The sequence below is a fragment of the Lichtheimia ornata genome, assembly GCF_029851405.1.
Source record: "Lichtheimia ornata isolate CBS 291.66 chromosome Unknown scaffold00006, whole genome shotgun sequence".
NCBI classification, from domain to species: Eukaryota; Fungi; Mucoromycota; class Mucoromycetes; order Mucorales; family Lichtheimiaceae; genus Lichtheimia; species Lichtheimia ornata.
Window position 1 is genome coordinate 342,150 of NW_026695326.1, and position 20,365 is coordinate 362,514.

The window sequence follows — 20,365 nt, forward strand, 5'->3', positions numbered from 1 at the left end:
TATAAAGCATATACATATACATATATATAAAATGCCACAACACATTTTGATATGGGACAAAGCTCTTGTAACACGCGATCGTGTGTAATGTGATACTGCGGCTGCTGCGCCTCAAGGGTTAAAGTGCATTTAACCAAGGACGAAGATCTATATACAAGTATCATCCTTTCTTTATCTTTTCCCACCATTTCATCTATGAAGGAGTTGTTTGCAATACCATTTCGCGAATCATTTGACAATACGAATGCCCTGGCAGCGAACCATCGGATCATGTTTGATTTGGATGATGTGGATGTTTTTCCTCCATTGGCTCCATATCCTGAGTGGCAAATGGTAGATCGACCTCATCATCAGGAACAAGCAACGAGTTACCAAGATGGAGATTGGATGTATGTAGATCACCCACGGCGTACCTTTGCCCAAGTCGCAGCGTCCAGTGGTTCATTGAATCAGCCTATCGCCAAATCACGATTTTTTTGTGGTCTGGAGCATCAAACTAGAAAGCATGTTCGAGTCGCCATCAAGAAAAGTGGGGCTTCTTTTGACAGCTGCATAAACCACAACGACAATGATGACAACCTACCTGACTTTGAGCTTGTATATCTGACACGCAAGGATGGTACAGCCATCAAGAGACGCAGCACGAGGCATGAGCAACAACGACAGTTTAAGCTTCAAGAAACGCTTTTAAGGCCTTACGGACGTATTATTAAAAAGCAGCAGATCCACCTTGCTGCGCGTCAACGTTACTATGAAGCAAAGCTTGCTGCGGCTGAAAAGCACGAGAAGATGGAAATGGGGAGGAAAAACGACCTTTTGGGTTATCGATATTGGCTTTATTCCTCATCTGATACCTCCAATCAACGTGAGGTTTATACACGTAGATTGGCGCATGAAATCAAGACACATGATCAGAAATCACCAGGCATCTATTCTAAATGCGACACGGATGAAAAAGTTGTTGACTTGTATCGCAAGCGACTACGTGAATCAGTACAGCATTTGCCACCAAGCCAGCGACATCTAGAAGCCAAGTATTATTACCTATTCCCTAAGCGCTACCACTACCTTTATTACGCTACCATGATTCCGGCACGGCTTGATTCAGGGTTTTTGGAGGCACGTGATTGCCGTGAAATGCTAATCGAATTTCTCCAAACGAAGGTTTTGACGCCTGCCCGAAGATGCGTGGAGCAATATAAGAGTATCATTGATCATCTAAAGGATGACTCAATACGACGTGCAGTACACGCGCTACCAAAGAACATCCCTAACCGTAGAATGAAAATGTCAAAAGTGCAATACGCAAGAGCATTCATAACCCAACATCCTTTATGATACCGAATAAAACATTCATACAACAAAAGATGTAAGCCAAATTGGGTTAACATTGGGAGACGCTAAATGAGATTATGGAAACTAGGGTAAAAATTGCATCCTTTGCAAATTGGAAAGCGATGCTATACCCAATATCCCAAAGCTCTCCTCTGATAACCGCATCATTAAAATGCCATCAAGGGGACAAAATGCGAGGCTCTTTGTACCTGTAGACAATGACCAGTTGCATCAATAAACCAATACATTCAGTAGCACAAAGAAGCGTCAGCAACAATGTGTGATTGATTGAAGTTGTCAACTACGAACGTTGATGACCATTCAAATCAAGCCTGCATGTGAAATGATATCATTCATTGTATTTGTACATATAAGAAGGCCTAACAACAATGATGCTGCATGACAGCGAGTACCTCTTTTCATATAAAGGAATGAATCACGTATTAAAAAGAGCTTGTTTATTGATGACCACCATGAATGGGGGTGGGGGGGAATGTATTGGGATGGTGCTTTGACCAACAAGGCACTGGGATGTGTCGGGAGTTCAAGTGAATTGCTGATGCCAAACAAGCAAATGGGAAACCCTGTGTCACTAATGCTACTGACGCCTTCCTTCCCAGCAAGTGTGCATACTCCTTCCAACGCTCTCTGTTCTTCCTTCTGTATTCTCGATCACCACCCTTAACACTTCTGGTTCACCTACTTTACAATGTCGACGGATCGATTCTACGTTCCACTCAAGAACCAGCAATTCCCAGTTATCATTTCGTATCGCGATCTGGTCAAGAGTCGACGTAAAGAGCAGCTCAAGCCTGTGGAAGCACCGCCCATTGTACCCGATAGTGCCGACAATGATTTCTTTGCAGGCATTCTCGAACGTGCAAAGAACTACAGCTTGACTGATGGAGACGACGTTGACGACAATGCTTCGGAAGGTGACGATGATCCATCGGTAAGTGCCATTCAAGGGCCTCCTCGTTGACGAGTTGATATAATACCCTGACCATGGCTATAATAATAGGCCGACAAATCGAAGCGCGCTGTAGGCGAGGACTACGACTTTGATGATCCATTTATCGATGATAGCGACTTGCTCTTTGAAGATCCACAGACGAGCTCACATCCAGAATATGACGGCTGGTTCGTGTATCATGGTACCTTGGATGGCAATGATCAGTGCGTATTGATGACATTCGATCAATCACAAGCCTTGTTCACTAATACAAACTTTTCCTTTTAGACTCACAACCAAACGCGACAAGACCAAAACGACATCATCAACAGCCACCAAAAAGAAAGCAACAACGACAAAGCAAACCAAGGAAAAGACCAACGTTGTGAAGAAGGATAAGGAAAAGACTGCCAGCACAACCGCCAAAAAGACCAATACAGCAACATCATCATCATCATCAGCAATGGGTTCCACCTCTTCTCAAAAGTCATCCCAACCTGAGCCATCTACTTCAACAGGCATTGCTGATAAAGAACAATCAAAAAAGTCATCATCAACATCTACAGCAACACCAACAGCATCTACATCTACCGATAAAAAGGCTGTGAAACCAACAAAGTCTTCTTCATCCGAGACAACAACTCCCAAGAAAAAGGTGGCATCTTCAGAGACTGTAAGGACTGGTCATGTGATTGAAAAGAGCCTCAATGACTCACTTTGGTTATCCAATGTATAGCGCCCATTAAGTCCGGAGATTCACGCTCTATTGGAGAAGCTTAAGCAGGATGCCGTGCATGGTAAGGATGATGCCTTGGATGGATGGTTTATATGGGGCATACACTGACAATGGGCACGTGATTTGCAGAGGATTTCAAATACAAGGCCAAGTTTCCACCTAATTTACGACCTACGACATTGGATATTGGCAGACTCATGTATCGTGAAAAGAACATGCTTGACAACAACTTGATCACCCATTTGATGAACATCCTCCCATACAACCGATTTACATTGACAGTAAGTTGTATTCGAAATCATGTGAGAGATTTGGATACTGAGCATGTTTGCTCTATATATAGAAATTCCTTACGACAAAGACTGGTCCTGAGCGTGTACAAGAATTGCAAGAGGAGCTCAACACGATGATTGAGGAATTGAAAAGTGAGGTGAACAAGCTTATGCCCGAGCAAAATCGACAACACAGTGAAAAGGTGGCATCTTTGGTAGCTGCCAAAGCAAGTAAGTATTACATGGCATGTCCACGTATGGTAGGAGATATGGAGACCTGGGTATATCTTACTAATCATTCTTGTTGTAGAGGGAGGTGATGCATCCACCAGTACGGATGATCCAGCATTTCTACCAAAGTTTAAATGGAATGAGGAATTGCGACAAAAGCTGTATAACATACTCAAGGTGGACCAGGCAATTATCACAATCTCCAATGATATCGCGTAAGTAACAAGAGGAGTGCCAATACCAAAACCCATTTATTTATCGTTTGTCACAGCAATTACACCAAACAAGATCCAGTGAATGAAGTCAGGGCACGAAAACAGATCCATCAGAGGGTATGTATTGGGAAATTCTGGGTATAAAAAAAGAGACAGGAACCTAAGGGGAAGGTTACAATGCGTAGCTCCTATCATGTTGGCCAGAAGGATGGATGACCACGGGCGAATTGAGTCGTACCAACAGCGCATACAAGGTCAAGATGCGTGCCAAGTCATCTTCAGCAACGAGCACAAGACGACAGCATAACACGACGACCGATTCCAAAAATGTTATTGGCACTGCGCCACCACAATCTGATCAGGATAAGGTTTCCGACACATCAACTGCCACCACAGCTAAAGTACAAGGTGCCAAGCGTGAGGCTGAGCCACATCCAAACGAACTTGATCCAAGCAAACGGCATCGTGGTGAACAAGGTACGTGTCGTGTGTGTGTTGTTACACCTCTCCCCCCCTCCCCCAACTTTGCTCTTTTAACAAGGTAAATTTTCTAGGCGTCATTGTCATACCTGATGATCAACCCACAGATGTGGCGTTAAACGGCAGCACTGGCAGTGGCGGCGGCGGCAGCAGCAGCAGTAGTAGTATCCAACCTATCACTCAATCCACTCCTACGACGGCTCCAGCTATGACGCCATTACCTTCACAACTATTGCAACAAGCAGCCAATGCAGCTTCTATTGCTCAACATCACCAACAACAGGATCGTTCTACTACTATTACTACTACCACAACACCAGGAGCCACGATGGCCATCCAATCCTTGATGAATACCAATTTGCTTCACAATCCTCCCCAAAACTCTTCTTCTCCCAATCAACAATGATATCACTTGACTGTTTGCTTTGTATTATAAATATCGATTGGATTTGTCATCAACGAGGGAATGGTGGGTGCTTGGATCTGATTGGATGCCGATTTCAATTATGCCGTCCTAGAATGCGGATCATGATGATGGGAACTATACGTCACGCGGTGAGCGCCGCTTTTTCATTTTTTGTTACAGAACAACCCATACGCGCTTTATTTTCACCTCCCCAGTACTTTTATTTTACTATGGTCAACGTTGAACAACTCGTCGAAGATATTATCAAGAACAACAAGGTCGTTATCTTTTCCAAGAGCTACTGCCGTAAGTCATTGTCATTCAACACATGAGTACAAAGGTTTGGGCAATGAACTAATGAGACGGGCTGGTGGCGTGTGTGTGTATGTTTCACCAGCTTTCTGTAAGCGCGCCAAGGATCTTTTGCAGTCGTTGGGCGTGGAATTCTTTGTTATTGAGCTTGATCAAGACTGTAAGTTTCAATGTATTTTATGAATGGCATGGAAGCACGTGTTGTCGAAAGAGAACGGTGATGATGGGTGGTGCCCGTGGTTGGGGGTTGGGGTTTGATTGATGATGGGTGTGTATGGGTTGTGTGTGTGGTGTATACATATTTATGGTAGTCAATGAGACACACATGCTAATTCGGTCGTATAGCAAATGGCGGTGCCATTCAGGCCTACTTGTTGAAGCGCTCTGGCCAAAGAACCGTTCCCAACATTTACATCAAGGAACAACACGTTGGTGGTTGCGATGACCTTTTTGCTGCCCAATCAAGCGGTCAACTCAAGAAGCTTTTGGAGGCCTAATTAGATGGTGGTGGTGATGATGTCTATGATAGGACAGGGAGAAGCATGGTTACAATTCCCCTTCCCCCACCCCCCATTTTTATCCCGCCATACGTACATGATTAAACAAGCTGTTGCCATTGACTCTCTTTTTTACCATGGTTGATGATGATGATCATTACTGCAACAGATGAGATTGGGGCCCGTGTGGTACAAGTTTGAATGCCATGCATAACTCTATTTTTGGCAAATGGAGACAGGATTCATTCATTATCCAGCAAATAGAGACCCGAGAATGGTTGCCATAGAAACAAGCACACAAAAATGGTAGTCCATGGAGTGGCAATGGACAATGAATATGGGTTTTAGCGTACTATTCTTATTATTGCAATGAGGATGGCCATTCAAATAGTGTAATGTGTTTTGCGCAGCGTTTTGTTTTAGTAAATAGCTTGTGCACATGTTACGCACACACGTCTCATCGATGATGCCATGATGCACCAACATGTGTGTGTGTGTGTGTGTTCGAGAATCTTACGACATAGCAACAAGAGCTTAAAGTAAATCAGATCAATGTATATAGTAGAACCCCCTTTTTGTCGATCAGGAACGAGAAGAAGAAACAGGTTCTGTAAAAAGTGAGCAGTGAGGTGCGGTCTTGTGAAGGTAATATCCGATCCCAGGGCCATGCATAGCAGGTTTTGACTCATTTTACTAAAGGGAGAGAGAGGGAAAGAGATTGCTGCGCAATAATGCAGGAACAACAAGAGCACTGAATCACGCAGCAGCAGCATCAAATAGAAAAAATTGGGGGTGTTAAAATTGAGTAAAAGAGGAAATTGCCTTTTCAGTATCTTGGGTGAAGCAAAGGACACTTTAGGTAATGGGGTCGTTGTGGCCGATCGCCCCCGGAATTGTTGCTATGCGCGGAGTCCCCATTCATTTCCGCGAGCTCGCTCGCTCGACACTGTGTTTTGCTGAGGTGAATGTGTAACCTTCAAAAGATATCCTTGTGGTTGACGAGCGGATCAAAGTGTATTTAGGCTGGTGTCATGTGAAGAGCGAGAGAGTGAGACACTCACTCACAAACACACTTTCACCCCCTCGTATCCAAAGTGTGACAAATATGATCGCTTCTGTTATATATAATGCTACCCAGACGACTCGATTTATCCTTGTCTTTTTCTTCTTTCTTCACTTTCTTTCAACACAACCATAAATCATGGATCAGTACAATAACGTCTTCGATATGCATTTTGATGCATCCGTCGACTTGTCATTCTCTGAGTTGCATCAAAAGCCATTCGACACCAGCATGTTCGATCAGTACTACCCTGTTCCAAGCAACCATCAAGAAATGGTTTACTTTGATATGTGGGAAATGCCTTCTCAGCTGCTTTCAGATTACAATCAATCTCATCCACAACAATCACAACTACAACCTGCACCTCCACCACCTGCTCAACAACAACAACAACAACAACCTACACCTCCATTTTCACCTGCAGAGTTGACTTTATCTCCTATGAGCTCACATGAATCTTGTAACAACACCATGTCACCACCAATGATGCAACACGATATGGAGCAATTGTTGCTTGCTATTGCACCTCAACCCGCTTCCAACGTTCCTCCAACATCATCATCATCTTCTTCTTCTTCTTCTGTTTCAGCTACTACTACAACAACACAATCATCACCGCCACCTGCAGAGGTGCCATCAATAATGGAAGCCGCCAATGAAGAGAAACAACCAACAATCAAGGAAGAAATGACCTTAAAAGTGATAAAGGAAAAGCGCAGCAAGAGCAAAAAGAAGAACGGTACCACTCGCAGCACGCGGCGTCGGACCGTGCACGATTTACCATACGCACCTAATCTACTCAATTTGAATCTTGCACCAACAAAGCGGATAAGGGCGTCATCATCAAATAGCAATAACAGCACACGACATCATTCTTCATCGTCTCAGCAACCACGTTCAGCAACCCCGTTCCGTTGTGATTTCCCGGGATGCGACAAGACCTTTACCCGCCCCTACAACTTGAAATCACATCGACGCACTCATACACTTGAGCGACCTTTTGCTTGTGATCTTTGTCCCAAACGTTTCGCGCGACAACACGATCGAAATCGTCACACAAAGCTGCATTATGGCATCAAGCCATACGTATGCCACATTTGCAACAAGGCCTTTGCACGCCAAGACGCATTAAATCGACATCAACGTCCTGATGATAATGATAGCAATACCATTACTTGTGCCAGTGCTGGTCATCGCTCTCGTGGTAGTGCCAAAAGGAGCTCAAGAAAGAAATTGTAAGCACCAATCTTTATGCCAACATAACGCACAACCCCCTTTGTCACATTATTAGCATTTGCATTTGCATCATTCTCTCTCTCTCTCTCTTTTTTTTTCTCTCTCCAAAATAAGCCAAGCAATTGCGCAGCCATACATATATATGCCTATAGTTTTCTTTTCCCATCCCATCATCAACCCCAATGTACATTATTACTACATGACACACATTTGACCCCTTCTCTTCTTTTCCTAGTATAAGTTTATGTACTATCTTGTTTATTTGTAAAGAAACAATCGCCCCCGTCTTTTCCACTATCCGGGTACCACAATATCGTTTGTCTATATTTCTACAGTTTCGCGCGTAAGAGGGTGACAAAATGGGGATGTATTCTTACTATCCTCCCTTGGCGGGTACCCAGCATTGATGTGTGTGAATGCCTATGTTTCTCTTTTTCTGCATTGTTTAGCTTCTTTTTTCACAATCAGAATAGAAAACAATGCGACTGCTGCCATTTCCCCCGAGCCGATCATTGACACCAAATGAATGGTACAGCGTATCAAAAAGTGATCAAAAATCTGGGGACATGCAGAAAGTTAAATTTAGCACCTATGAGACATTGTTTATCGCGCGACATGGGATCCTCCTCCTGCTCCTTGTGAGTCAATTTAGTGGGTGGTGATGGATTTATCATTTTATTACCACGCACCATCATCATGCATTGCATTGCACAGATATGACTCACGCCACAATAGCAAAAGGCGGCGGCCCGATCGGGTGAAAGGAAAGTAAAAAAAAGAATTTGTGTAGAGTGAGAGATACGCGTTACACGAATCAAAAAGCTTGAACCCACCCTCCCCCCAAATCTCTACCAACCTCTTGTTGGATCGAATTTATCTTGCCCACATGAGGTAGCACAAGCAACCTTTTTCTAGAAAATATTGGCCGTTCAACCAAATCAACATGGCCCATTGCATTTATGTGAAAGGAGCTGATCACACATTTTGATCCGCTGATTGCATCGTCGTCATGGCAACCTATGAAATTATCCTTGATCCAATGCTTAACACTCTACCTACCTACCCCTTAACCCATGTCATACACATCCACAACCTGTTGTTGTTGTGTGTGCGATGTTGCTTGTGAGAAACGTCGACCGGGTTTTGGGGTTATTTCGCGCGTGCAAGATGGCACTTGTACAAAAACGAGATTCACGCACACACACCTCATATGTAACATCTTGTCAACTTCCGAGTAGTGGGTGGGTGGGTGGGGGGAATGCATCATAGTCCGAGCGAGCGCGCGGTTTTTTTTTACATTGCGGACTTGATCTACAACAACGACAACGACGATCCCACATGCTTCCTCCTCTTTCACTTTTTGGATCAAAAACGGTTATCAATCATGATTACCCCATTGCACATCCAATAAAGATCAATGGCAAAAAAAGAAGATTGCAATAAAAGTAGATGTGACCACGTAGCGTCCTTGCCAAGTGCATGGGTGTGGGAAACCAGGAATGTGGTTATGGGGATATGTGCTCGAATGTTTCCATTTCCGAACGCGCCGCTTTTACTATAATCAAACAATATCGGCAGCATGGAAGGTAAAGAAGACTTTTGTTATGATGTGCGGATCAACAAGATCACAAGACATAGCCATACAAACGTCGCAGCAACAGCAGCAGCTGTCCATATTCCTTGTACATGAACGTTTCACTAATAGACGCTATCCACACGAGCTTGCTTGACCTCTAATACAACATGGGCACCATGCTGATACCATTCGAGAAGTGTGCAACGTGATCTGATTGGACACAAAGAAAAACTGGGACAATGACAACGAGCAGCTGACATGATGCATCTTGCATGACGTGTATGCTGTATGTATACGTTAGGGTGTGTGTAAGGTGGGGGGAAGAAAGAAAGGGGAATCCATCGTGACCTTGTTCTTCTTTGTCAGTGGTTGTCAACGTGACAATGCTATTCATATTTTTATCCCAACATCATCAAGGTTTCTAAACAGCAGATCGAGAGTAGCAATGTTGATGTATTGAAAAATAAACGATGATAAGGGTACATAATAAAGAATCGTTTCATCTTGCGTTTGGAGATGTGGATACAACAATGCATTGCTGCGACATCAGACACATGTTCAGGTGTGAGTCGTTTTCGTTTGACTCGCCAAATTCGGTTTTCATGAATAGTGATTGCCATATCAAGTGCTGTGCCACCGCGAGCTTCGTGTTTGTGTTGCTGTGGCGAGTACTACGAGGACACAAAGAACACCTGTATGGTGGTTACTCTTGGTGTCCAGACCACTTCTCATCTGTGTAGCCGTACATCCAAGCACAACAATACATAGCTATGCCAGACACTGGATGTGTAGGTCGTATGATCACAAGAGAAGAAAGAAGATTTTGGCGGATTCAATGCAAGCGGGATCCATCCATGCGGCATGATGTTCATATTCATTGTTGGCAATAGAGTCATGATCAATCGCATGAGGAGTGAGTGGCTCATGCTGAGGTGGTGAATGACGCCATTTCCATCGCCCTTTTTTGACAACCACCAACCATCCCACGCTCGTGTGAATCATAGATGATGATTTGATCCTCGCTATATGCTGTTGTAACATAGCTTTAGTAGAACAACAATTGCTGTTTGTCACAAAGAAGATGAAGGATGGTAAAATGCTTGTTGGGAGTGGTGATGAGCTGATAGATTGATGGGGCGCCTTCACAAAGGGGGTTGGTGTGGTTGATGGTTTATGCATAAACCTGGATCTACATCATCCATAGGCTATACAAAGAAGATGTTTGCGTGAGCGCTCTTTTCAGAGAGGGATGTCGATATCACCTTCATCGATAAACGTAGTACGCAAGTATTCATGTTCCCGACCACAACAGCTCACGCACGGCAATGATGTAACGGCTTCCGAGTAGGCGATCTTTTTCAATGTATGGGTGTTTCTATGATCCCAAAGAATGGAGAATCGGTTGTTGGGGATGATGCATAAGACGCTAACACCTCTTATATAAGCATGGTCGCTTCATGATACAAGCGCAATAAATGGCACAAAGAAGATGAAAACCCATCCTTCAAGACACTCCTGTAACCCGCCATCCCACATTCAAAATGTTGTCAACCTCATCCAATTGAGCATGTTCCAAAAGAGATATCACTTGTTCCAATGCTTCATTCTATCTATATATACATGGCTAGGTTTACAGGCGTGTAAATGGTATGTGTACGTATCAAAGGGATCCACCACGTGATGACTTGTTCACCTAGGGCTGACCACCACAGAGACAACGCCGATCGATATGTCATTCATTAAGACGACTTCTTCTCATTGTCCTGGAAAGAGGTTGAGGGGAAAGGTGCTTCCTTGCGAGACTCATCGAGCAATTTGTCGATACCCTTTTCTTTCAATGTTGCCTGGAAACAGAATCAAAGGTGAGATCGAAGCCGTGGAAATCACTGTCAATAGACGAGTTACCATGACACAAGCTCTATAATCCTTGAACAGGTCTTCGCATTCAGGCGTTGTATCACCCTTGAGAAACTTTTCCGAATACCACTTGTTGAAGCAGTTGTCGTACTTTTGCTTGAGCTCTGTGCAATTGGCGCCAACACTGGAAGACATTGGTTGTTTATGTGTGCTATGGAAAAGGAAACGCTTTCTATCTACTACCCCCAGCATGGGCGGGCCAACCTACTTTCGGAATATCAATCCAACGCTTGGTCTTTGCGTTTCCTCATTCATCGTATCCTTGGTTACCCTTTGAATAGCTTCCTTTTCATTCAATCCACGAATAAAGAGACTATTGACTATAAACACATGCAACGTTTCGCAATGCTAAAATACTCGAATGATGCTGCTGAAGACCCATATAGAGCATACATGTTGTACCTTTTATTGCTTGGAGCATTTTGGAAAGCTGATCAATAAACAACCACTGATCTCTACGTGTGCAGGACCACTGGCAACGTCTATAGAAAGAGTAGTGGTTTCAATGAAAGACAATAAGAAAGTATATTTGAGGATTCAGTATGAACTTTGAGGGGGGGAGGGATAGGAGAGAAATGAAAGCTGCTGTTATGCGCCGTTACAAACGAAGAGAGAGAGAGAGATAAAGAAAAAGAAAATAATGCCTTATGTGTGTGGAGTAAATGAGAATGCAGGGGAGAAATAGGACAAGCTAGGATTCAACTTGCTGTTCTTCTTTTTTACCCATTGATCCCGTTTCCATCATTATGCCATATCCTTTTTCTTCTTTCCTCGTTGACCAGCATTAGGTCGTCCTCCTGCTCCTGCACCAGCGTAGGCATACTTGGATTTCTTTTCAGCAGGCTTCAAAATCTATAATTCACATCGTTAGGATGCTATTGTAATCAACACCATAGACACGAGAAAAACATACCTGGAAAGAGCACATCAAAGTCTCATCCACACTCATCATGGCACCTGCATTATCGAATTCACCACAGTAGTTGGGTGCAGAGAAAAGCGTTACCAGCTGACGTTTTGCAAAGAACTCATACCCATCCTCGACGACCTAAGGATAACAACATGTTATTACATGTAACATACATCGACAAAAAGGCTATTTCGTACCTGATGCGCACGACAGACAAGGTCGAGATCATGCTTTTGCAGGAATCGTGTGACAATGTCGGGGCCAAATGTGAACGAGACACCACGATCATTCTCGCTCCAACCTTGAACATCCTTCTCTGGATCGGACCAAAGCAAATCACACAACAAGCCTAAGACCAATTTTCATGTAAGCATCGTGTTGAATGGGTGATCATAGTAATATTACCTGTGTCGGGCACATCCGTAGGCCGCATAACGCGTCGGATTTGTTCCATGCTCTGTAAATCAGGCGACAAACCACCATGCATACAAAAGATCTTTTCATCGATAATGGCAGCGATAGGGAGACAATTGAAGCAATCGGTAAAGGTCTTCCAGAGCTTGATGTTGTATCGTCGCTTGCCTTTTAGAATCCCATGAATGTTAGCAACCACCAAGTTGATCCTCCTCCTCATCCTCCCATATACTTACATTCATCGTAGAAACCATATATACGGTTGATGCTTGCACATTCATGATTGCCTCTCAGGATAAAAAAGTTTTCAGGGTATTTGATCTTGTAAGCGAGCAAAAGGCAAATAGTCTCCAAGGATTGTTTTCCTCTGTCTACATAGTCTCCGAGAAACAGATAGTTGGCCTCGGGTGGGAAACCACCATACTCGAATAATCGCAACAGATCATAGTACTGGCCGTGTATATCACCTGGACAATAAATGGGTATATATAAGATCGAGGGATCATCATCATCATCATCACGTTTCCTTACCGCAAATCTTGATGGGTGCTTCTAGATCCAAAAGGATGGGCTGGGACATGAAAATCTCGCGTGCACGGCTGCAAAGAAACTTGATCTCGTCCTCGCTTAATTGAACCTGTTTGCCAGGCCGACTGCCTCGCACTACAAGAGACGTATGTATAAGCAATTCTGGTATCACAACAACAAGAGACCATGTAAAAGGATCAAAGTTCTTTTTTTCCCTTTCATTCAATGTAAACCCCCTTCTTTTTTTACCTTCGAGAAGTCGTTCTATGATCGAGTTGACGTCAAAGTCGGCCGTATCTGCCATAGGCTGAACAAAAGAGGGAAAAAAATGTAATGTCAGCGATCGAGTTGTCATGGAGTGGGTTTTTTACTCGTGTTGTGCTCTCTCTCGTATGTCTCTCTTCCCGGGTATTTTGGCGATGGGTCATTGCAATAGAGTAGAAGGACAAGAAACACAAGATGTTATAATGAACAGCATGCATCGTGTCTCAAGCCGAATATCTCATCCACACTTGTTCCCCCTGGATCACCAGTGTCCCATGCCGTTGATCTTATCCATCTGCCGGTTCTAAATGTATTTTCTCTTTCTCACGCGCACAATCAAAGGAAATAAAACGAAAATGGAATACGTACAGATTCAGAGAGTAGTTAAAGAAGTCGAGCTTGCTGGCTGAGCGGGAACGCACACACACAAGTGACTTTACCACCAGCGCTCTCGCTCTCCAAAAAAGAAATCACGTACGATTGGTTCAGGATCCGTGGTCGCAGCTATTTCATATTCAGACAACAAACGAGCCCGAGAAGAGGTGATGGACAATAATAACAACTCGTCGCAACAGCTCACAACGACAACAACCAATATACATAGCATCATCATCTTTCTCTCCCATTCATATCACATCTATCCACCTTGGACAACTTTTCTTTTATCGCAATAGCTAGATATGGAAACGACCCATCGAGACCATCCACAACAACCGTCATCGCATAGACTACCCTATACCCCTTGTCATCTTCTCTTCCATGAATAAATTCTGTTGTATCTTCCAAGTAGGTCGTTCACCACACGCATACACTGTTGGCCCTTTTCAAGAATCATCCCCATCCCTCACTTTTTGCACCTCCTCGGTCCTTTGCATACATTTAGGGAAGAGCGACATGACAATGGATCCCCGCCTTTGTCATCTTAGTAATGTCGCAAGCCAATGAGATGACACTGCTGACCTGAACAGATTATTGGTACCTACCTACACGTGCTATTACCTATATTTCTTACCACTGCTACTATAATGCTGCATTACTCATGCATCAAAGAAAGGAAGAAAAATCCTATCCTAATTGGAAGGCAATCTTATGCAGCCCAAGGTTTCTTGATCAAATGCCCAAATGGGTCATTTGCAAGAGGTACGCGGTTACTTTGCGGTTCGGAACCAGCTATGACAAAAAAAGGCCATCCATCATTACAAGGATTATTTTTGAATGCATCTTCATATTGGCGACAATTATTTAGTGGCAAGCATGCTGATACCTTTTAATAGAGTACCTCGATAATACAAGCCATTTTCATTGTCCAAATTATACTCTAAGTGGATGGACTTGTCGACCATCAACATCAAATTGGCATATGTTGCTGTCAACAAGGCATTATTCAAGCTTGCTTTCAGAGGTGCAGGACCCTGTTGTTGATGATTAAGCCTTATCAAAGGAAGTACATCATGCTATACCTTGTATTGGGCTGCAATGGCTGTGATGGAAAGGCGGCGTATGACATCCACAATCCCAAATGGTAGGCTATGGGTGGTTGCTTTGAAGTAGCAAGGAAAAGTGGTGTTAATGGCTTATGTCATTCGATGAATGGAGGAACTTTGTAACCCACCATCACAAAGTCTCATGGTGTACATTTTAGGGCGAAGGCATCCATTCGTGCTTTGTTGTCAATATCAGCAAAGAGGTTATTCTGAAAACTGCATGAACCCGACATAAGAGTAAGTAACCAACATTATATATCATATCATCATGTACAATCATTTGTTTACTAGTTCATGCATATAAAGCACTCTTTGATCGCTTACGACTATTTACATTGCTGCTGATAAAAGGGGAAGGGGAAGAATTGTATCATGCATGTGTGTTTGGCTATGCTCTTTGTGTAGTACACGCACTGTCATTACCAAATCAGGGTTGCCATCCTTTGTCCAGCATCATCATCAGCAGCAGCAGGCTCACGTTGAAACTCGGGTGTGGTTGTTATCTCTTGCTCCGCTGTTCTTTTCTTGTATGCAACCCGTCCTCAGCACTTGATACTCCTCCTTCTCCCTTCTCCTCACTTTACTGTGCACCCACCCACTCTCACTCTCCTCACATTAGGCGCTACATACTTCTGTCACCTTTCTGGACTGGGACGATCGCCCATTCGTCAACATCAATGAGCTTTTTCGGATCCAGCGACTCTACACGATGGGGTGGTCTTTTGAAACAGGCCATCTCCAATGTTGAAACCACTTTTGACTCTTTACTCGAACAACAAAACAACGAACAAGCACAACAGCAACAGCAGCAGCAGCAGCAGAGGCAGCCACCACCACGACGAGGTAGGTATGGAGAATAAAAAGATACATTACACGCGACTCAACATACGTAAAGATCAACTACAGGATGGCAATAGATCACAACAAGATACAGAGACAGAGACCTATGTGGATCCAATCAGTGGCATGGTTACGACAGTGCAACGACCCAAAAAGAAAAAGCAGGATAATCATGCCACCGCCACCACCACGACTCCACCACCTTCCTCAACACCGCCACCACCATCATCGTCATCACCAACCATCAATCCTTATGAAGCGAAAAAGCCGCCAGAGCGATCCGGCGATTTGGCATCACGACTTGCTGCAGCCGTCAATGATAAACCTCGATCACCCGATATTAAAAAGAGCAACAAGGATACGTCTTTACCACGACCATCCACAGAAAGTGACAAGGCGTCTGAACCCGATGTCAAGAAACAAGCTGCATCAGATGAGAGCCCCAAAGCATTGGATGAGAAAGAGGTATCCACGACAAATGAAGAGGACTCGGAGACGATTACGACATCACCTGAGAATGATGCGGCAAAAGAGGATGGCATGGCCAAGTTGAAAGAGCGCGAGGAATCCAAGGATGATGATGATGATGATAATCATCCCAGCGATGAAGAGCAAAAAGGATCTGTTGAGAGCATTGAAAAGGTGGAAAAAGAAGACGAGGATCAACCCGTGAGGATGAATCAAGAGGATGATGTGGAAAAGGATATCAAGGAGGATCATGTCGATATGGAAGCGCCAACAAAGACCATTGAAAAGTCGACCAAGGAAAGTGGTAGTGATGAGCAGCAGCAGCAGCAGCAACCTGCCGCTGATAGTAGCAGCAGCCAATCGGTGGATATACCCGAGATTAAGACTGACAACAAAGACACGATCCTTCAACAACGTGAAGCTCAGCTATTCCAAGCTATGCAAAACATTGCACAGCTTCATGATCAGATCCACACTTTGCAAGAACAGGCTGACAAGGATCGAAGGAGCTATGAGGATCGTATCAAAGAGCTATCATCACGACCTACGGCTGTTAGTGGAGGAGGAGATGCACGATCCGTCAAGAAGCTTGAAAGCACCATTGAAGATCTGCAAAAGCAATTGAAGGGCAAAAATGAGCAAATTCAGGGACTGATGGAAGAAGGTATAGGAATGGATGAAGAGGAGATGTCACGTGACTCATTTCGATGGTTGGGGGATACATAGGTGAAAAGCTTTCCAAGACCGAGCTCAAGCACACCACTGCTATCAAACGATTGCGAGCTGAGAAACAGGAACAAGAAAAGAGCTTAGCCGATTTGCAGAAGAAGATCGAAAAGACATCAGCTGACTTGGTGGAGGCGAATGCAAAGTTGATGAAGGCAGGGGAAACTGAAAAACGATCGCAAGGTATTGTATCTTTTGCTATGGTGTATGAGATGAATGGCAATTGATGTTGAATTTGTGTTGTAGAAACTGTCAAGATGCTTTCGGATATGACTGAACAACAAACAAAGCATATCAACAAGTTGGAGACGGATGCAATGGCACTCAAGAATGAAAAGACTAAGCTCGAGGTAAGAAAAACGAGTGGAATTTAATAGTCGAAGGGGGGGATATTCATCACGTGGATCATTAGGCCAAGCTAAAGGAAGCAAAGGAAAGTTTGGAAGCGGAGCGAGACCGAATTCATGCCGAGTCAAAAGAAGCACATGCAGCTGTTCTTGAAAAGGAAGTCAATACCACAAAGAAGCTTCGTGAAGAGTTGCAAGAAGCACATAAAAAGGCAGATGAACAAGAGCAGCGGCTCAAGGATCAGGTAAACAATGGATCGGGTGGGCTTTTTTAACAGTGGATCGCTGACCCTATGGTATCATACAAAGATTGGTGAATTGCAAAAGGCGTTACAAACCACACAATCTCAAGCTGGTGAACGAGAGGATAGTCTGCGTAATGAGATATCTGTAAGTGTGTGTGATGGAGTTATAGGCAACAACAAACCAGATGAGCTCATAAAGTCAACTAGGAATTACAACAACGCGTACGACAGCTTGAAGCTGAGACTGAGGATGTTGACAGCACTGTAGCAGAAGCAACTTCATCTTTGTTACAGCAAATTGAAGCACTCCAAACACAACACTCCATAGCCATCAAGCATCGAGATCAATCAGAGCAAAGGTATTTTCCATATACTCATGCATATAACCACGTGGATCTAACATGGTGGTATGCTAGTATCATTTTACGGTTGCAGAATGCAGAGAGTGAAAGAGATGAAGCCAAGAGCAAGTTAAATGAGATGGAGCAGCAATTAGCGGATATGGTAAGTGTTTGAAGAAACGTGTAGAATCGTTGATCTAATTCCAACATGATGGCATAGACATTGCAAGTGGAACGAATCGAGCATGAATTAGCGGACAAGAAGCTGGAGGCTGAAAAGCAGCGAGCGCAATATGATTCGGAGCGTACGACCTACGTCAAGCAATCAGAGGAGGTGGAACAGCTTCGACAGATGATGGAGGAGCATAAAGCCAAGGAAGAGGAGCTCGAGAATACCATCAAGGTGCGCTATCAAAAGTTAATGAAGGAGCGATTACAAGAGGAGAAGCGACAATGGGAGCAAAAGTATAAGCCTGAGAGATCAAGTCCTATACGAAAGAACATAAAGGCTATGGATTCAGAAACTAGTTCATATGAGAGTTCTCCTTCGGAATCACCTTTCAACAAGGTCGCTGCTGTAAGTGAGGAAGGATCTTGGTCTACTCCCTTTTATTCATTGATGATTTTATTTATTTATTAGTCAAGTAGCCCTGTGGCAAGTCCAAGGTCCAGCACTGATACCAATAGCTATTCGGGTCTTACTACCATTAGCACCAATCCAGCTTCGAGCAACATCATGCATACCAATGTCCGACATCTCGAGAATCAGCTTAGCTTTTATCAAACACAATTACAAAGCACCACTCAATCAAGAGGTACATGTCTTTGACCCTATGATGAAGGATATGGGCTCACTCTAACCTGGATTTTTATTAGACGAGCTCTCTGAAGAAGTGCTACAATTGACCGTGGAGATGGAGAACCTGTAAGTTGAACAAGATGTAGTATTCACACTTCACATTGTTGACATATTGGCTTGTTTAGTCGAAAGGAAAACATGAAAATGCAAGGATTGGAAAAGCAATTACGTGAGCTTGAGGAAAGGTAAGGATGAATGTTGGGTGTAAAGAGCAAAGAAAGCTGATTACATTATACAGATACCATGCATCATTGGAGCTTTTGGGTGAGCGAACCGAGCAAGTAGAAGAGTTAAAACAAGACATTGCCGATCTCAAGGAAATGTATCGTAATCAAATAGTGGAACTTGTTCAAGGCAAATAGTAGTGTACATATATATCATTTCATCATTTTAGAATTTTACTATTTAAGCTCTATCTTCTTCATCTTGCTTTGCAAATATTCTGCCATTCCCAACATGTGTCCTATTTCTTCTTGTGTGGCTTCACCATGAGCTGTCCATCGTACCCTGCATTGTTCGTCCACCAAGAAAACGTAGCCAATGTATTGGTTTGTCATGTCGAGCATTTTCCGGATTCGTGAAATGTCTTGAAGCAATAAAACATAGTTTGCCTAGATCATCATCATCATTACATGTTGAGTTACACAGCAAAAAGTGGGACAATGAGAGCACTTACATGACGTTCCTCGGGCAAGTTTTTGCGAATGCTTGGTACGAATGCTTTCAATAGCCATTGCTTTAGCAGATTCTCTTGCACATTAACCTATCACATGCTTGTATCAGTATTTAGCTATCATCATCCCATTGTCTACATTCATACCTCGACCAATTGCACATCCGAGTTTTTGCCAAAATGCTTTAAGAAGGGATCGACAAAGGAATTGACATGGCTCTATTTCATAAAGTGTTATTCCAAAGTCGATCCAATATCATCATCATGACCCACTTACCTCACCATATTTTGCATAAACGAATGACATCAAAGAGATTTTGCCTGCCAGGAGATCGGTCGTATGGATAGGCTTCTTCTGGAGATTAGTGCCTTCGAAATCAGGCATGTATCCTGCTTTCTATATGCATAAGATTAGTGATCCGACATACTCCTTTTCCATCCCCTTGGGTGTGAGTGTGAGTGTGTGTAAATACCTCGGCCTTGATCAATTTGTCTGAAGCAATATACATTTTCCCTCCATGTTGTCGCATTTCTATCGAGGCGATTTTTGTTGTCAGTTGGAAGATGTCATTTGTCAATACACCATTAACGTTACCATGTGCATCGGCAAAATAAGATTTGGTTGCCTCTTCCACCCTAATGATAATAGGATCAGATGAAAGATCATTCGACGACAATGGTGTCTCATGTTTTTTTTTCGCTTACAAGTGACGACGTTCGGCTGCGTGTGCTGCAAAAGCCTTTTCATAGTCTGTCAAGTCGCGTAGCTTTTGTTTCTTGCGTTCGAACCAGCCGCTACGATCGATAATGGGAGCTTCACGGACACCAAGGACAGTGGGTGGTTGACGTGTGGTGTACATGCGGACACATTGGCGTATACATGATCGTGCGTTGCGAGTGAGCATGGCGGGCTGAGTCGATTGATTGTAAACAAGGGAGGACAAGGACGAGGACGAGGAGAGGAGGTTGCGGCTGGCTGAGTTAAAGCAGCTCCCAAAGTATATCAACCACACCCCACCGGAACCAGCTTCTTGGTCT

General features: G+C 43.6%; 8 protein-coding genes across 8 annotated transcripts; 5 read left to right on the top strand and 3 right to left on the bottom strand.

Annotated features, from left to right (window-relative positions):
• Positions 1-195: 195 nt before the first annotated feature.
• On the top strand, positions 196-1,338 carry O0I10_002284 (uncharacterized protein; the record flags this gene model as incomplete). Its single annotated transcript, XM_058482368.1, has 1 exon — positions 196-1,338. One exon carries the CDS (start codon positions 196-198, stop codon positions 1,336-1,338), a length of 1,143 nt encoding a protein of 380 aa, XP_058346866.1.
• A 706-nt stretch (positions 1,339-2,044) lies between these two features.
• O0I10_002285 (uncharacterized protein) lies at positions 2,045-4,627 on the top strand (the record flags this gene model as incomplete). Its single annotated transcript, XM_058482369.1, has 10 exons — positions 2,045-2,287; positions 2,357-2,511; positions 2,576-2,960; positions 3,024-3,084; positions 3,153-3,304; positions 3,367-3,526; positions 3,606-3,741; positions 3,798-3,858; positions 3,927-4,218; positions 4,296-4,627. The coding sequence occupies 10 exons, from the start codon at positions 2,045-2,047 to the stop codon at positions 4,625-4,627; spliced, it is 1,977 nt and encodes a 658-aa protein (XP_058346867.1).
• A 230-nt stretch (positions 4,628-4,857) lies between these two features.
• On the top strand, positions 4,858-5,436 carry O0I10_002286 (glutaredoxin; the record flags this gene model as incomplete). The annotated part of the gene is made up of 3 exons (XM_058482370.1): positions 4,858-4,933; positions 5,025-5,099; positions 5,285-5,436. 3 exons carry the CDS (start codon positions 4,858-4,860, stop codon positions 5,434-5,436), a joined length of 303 nt encoding a protein of 100 aa, XP_058346868.1.
• Positions 5,437-6,637: 1,201 nt separating this feature from the next.
• On the top strand, positions 6,638-7,738 carry O0I10_002287 (uncharacterized protein; the record flags this gene model as incomplete). The annotated part of the gene is made up of 1 exon (XM_058482371.1): positions 6,638-7,738. One exon carries the CDS (start codon positions 6,638-6,640, stop codon positions 7,736-7,738), a length of 1,101 nt encoding a protein of 366 aa, XP_058346869.1.
• Positions 7,739-11,050: 3,312 nt separating this feature from the next.
• Positions 11,051-11,363, bottom strand: O0I10_002288 (uncharacterized protein; the record flags this gene model as incomplete). Its single annotated transcript, XM_058482372.1, has 2 exons — positions 11,051-11,155; positions 11,217-11,363. The coding sequence occupies 2 exons, from the start codon at positions 11,361-11,363 to the stop codon at positions 11,051-11,053; spliced, it is 252 nt and encodes an 83-aa protein (XP_058346870.1).
• A 609-nt stretch (positions 11,364-11,972) lies between these two features.
• O0I10_002289 (serine/threonine-protein phosphatase PP1) lies at positions 11,973-13,384 on the bottom strand (the record flags this gene model as incomplete). Its single annotated transcript, XM_058482373.1, has 7 exons — positions 11,973-12,080; positions 12,142-12,276; positions 12,336-12,487; positions 12,544-12,720; positions 12,789-13,019; positions 13,084-13,215; positions 13,330-13,384. The coding sequence occupies 7 exons, from the start codon at positions 13,382-13,384 to the stop codon at positions 11,973-11,975; spliced, it is 990 nt and encodes a 329-aa protein (XP_058346871.1).
• A 2,121-nt stretch (positions 13,385-15,505) lies between these two features.
• Positions 15,506-19,016, top strand: O0I10_002290 (uncharacterized protein; the record flags this gene model as incomplete). The annotated part of the gene is made up of 13 exons (XM_058482374.1): positions 15,506-15,671; positions 15,724-16,800; positions 16,863-17,045; positions 17,109-17,212; positions 17,275-17,454; positions 17,519-17,599; positions 17,662-17,813; positions 17,871-17,958; positions 18,016-18,372; positions 18,436-18,610; positions 18,672-18,720; positions 18,780-18,839; positions 18,893-19,016. 13 exons carry the CDS (start codon positions 15,506-15,508, stop codon positions 19,014-19,016), a joined length of 2,796 nt encoding a protein of 931 aa, XP_058346872.1.
• Positions 19,017-19,055: 39 nt separating this feature from the next.
• O0I10_002291 (uncharacterized protein) lies at positions 19,056-20,232 on the bottom strand (the record flags this gene model as incomplete). The annotated part of the gene is made up of 7 exons (XM_058482375.1): positions 19,056-19,265; positions 19,331-19,417; positions 19,475-19,546; positions 19,605-19,724; positions 19,801-19,859; positions 19,923-19,963; positions 20,033-20,232. 7 exons carry the CDS (start codon positions 20,230-20,232, stop codon positions 19,056-19,058), a joined length of 789 nt encoding a protein of 262 aa, XP_058346873.1.
• Between the last annotated feature and the right edge of the window lie 133 nt (positions 20,233-20,365).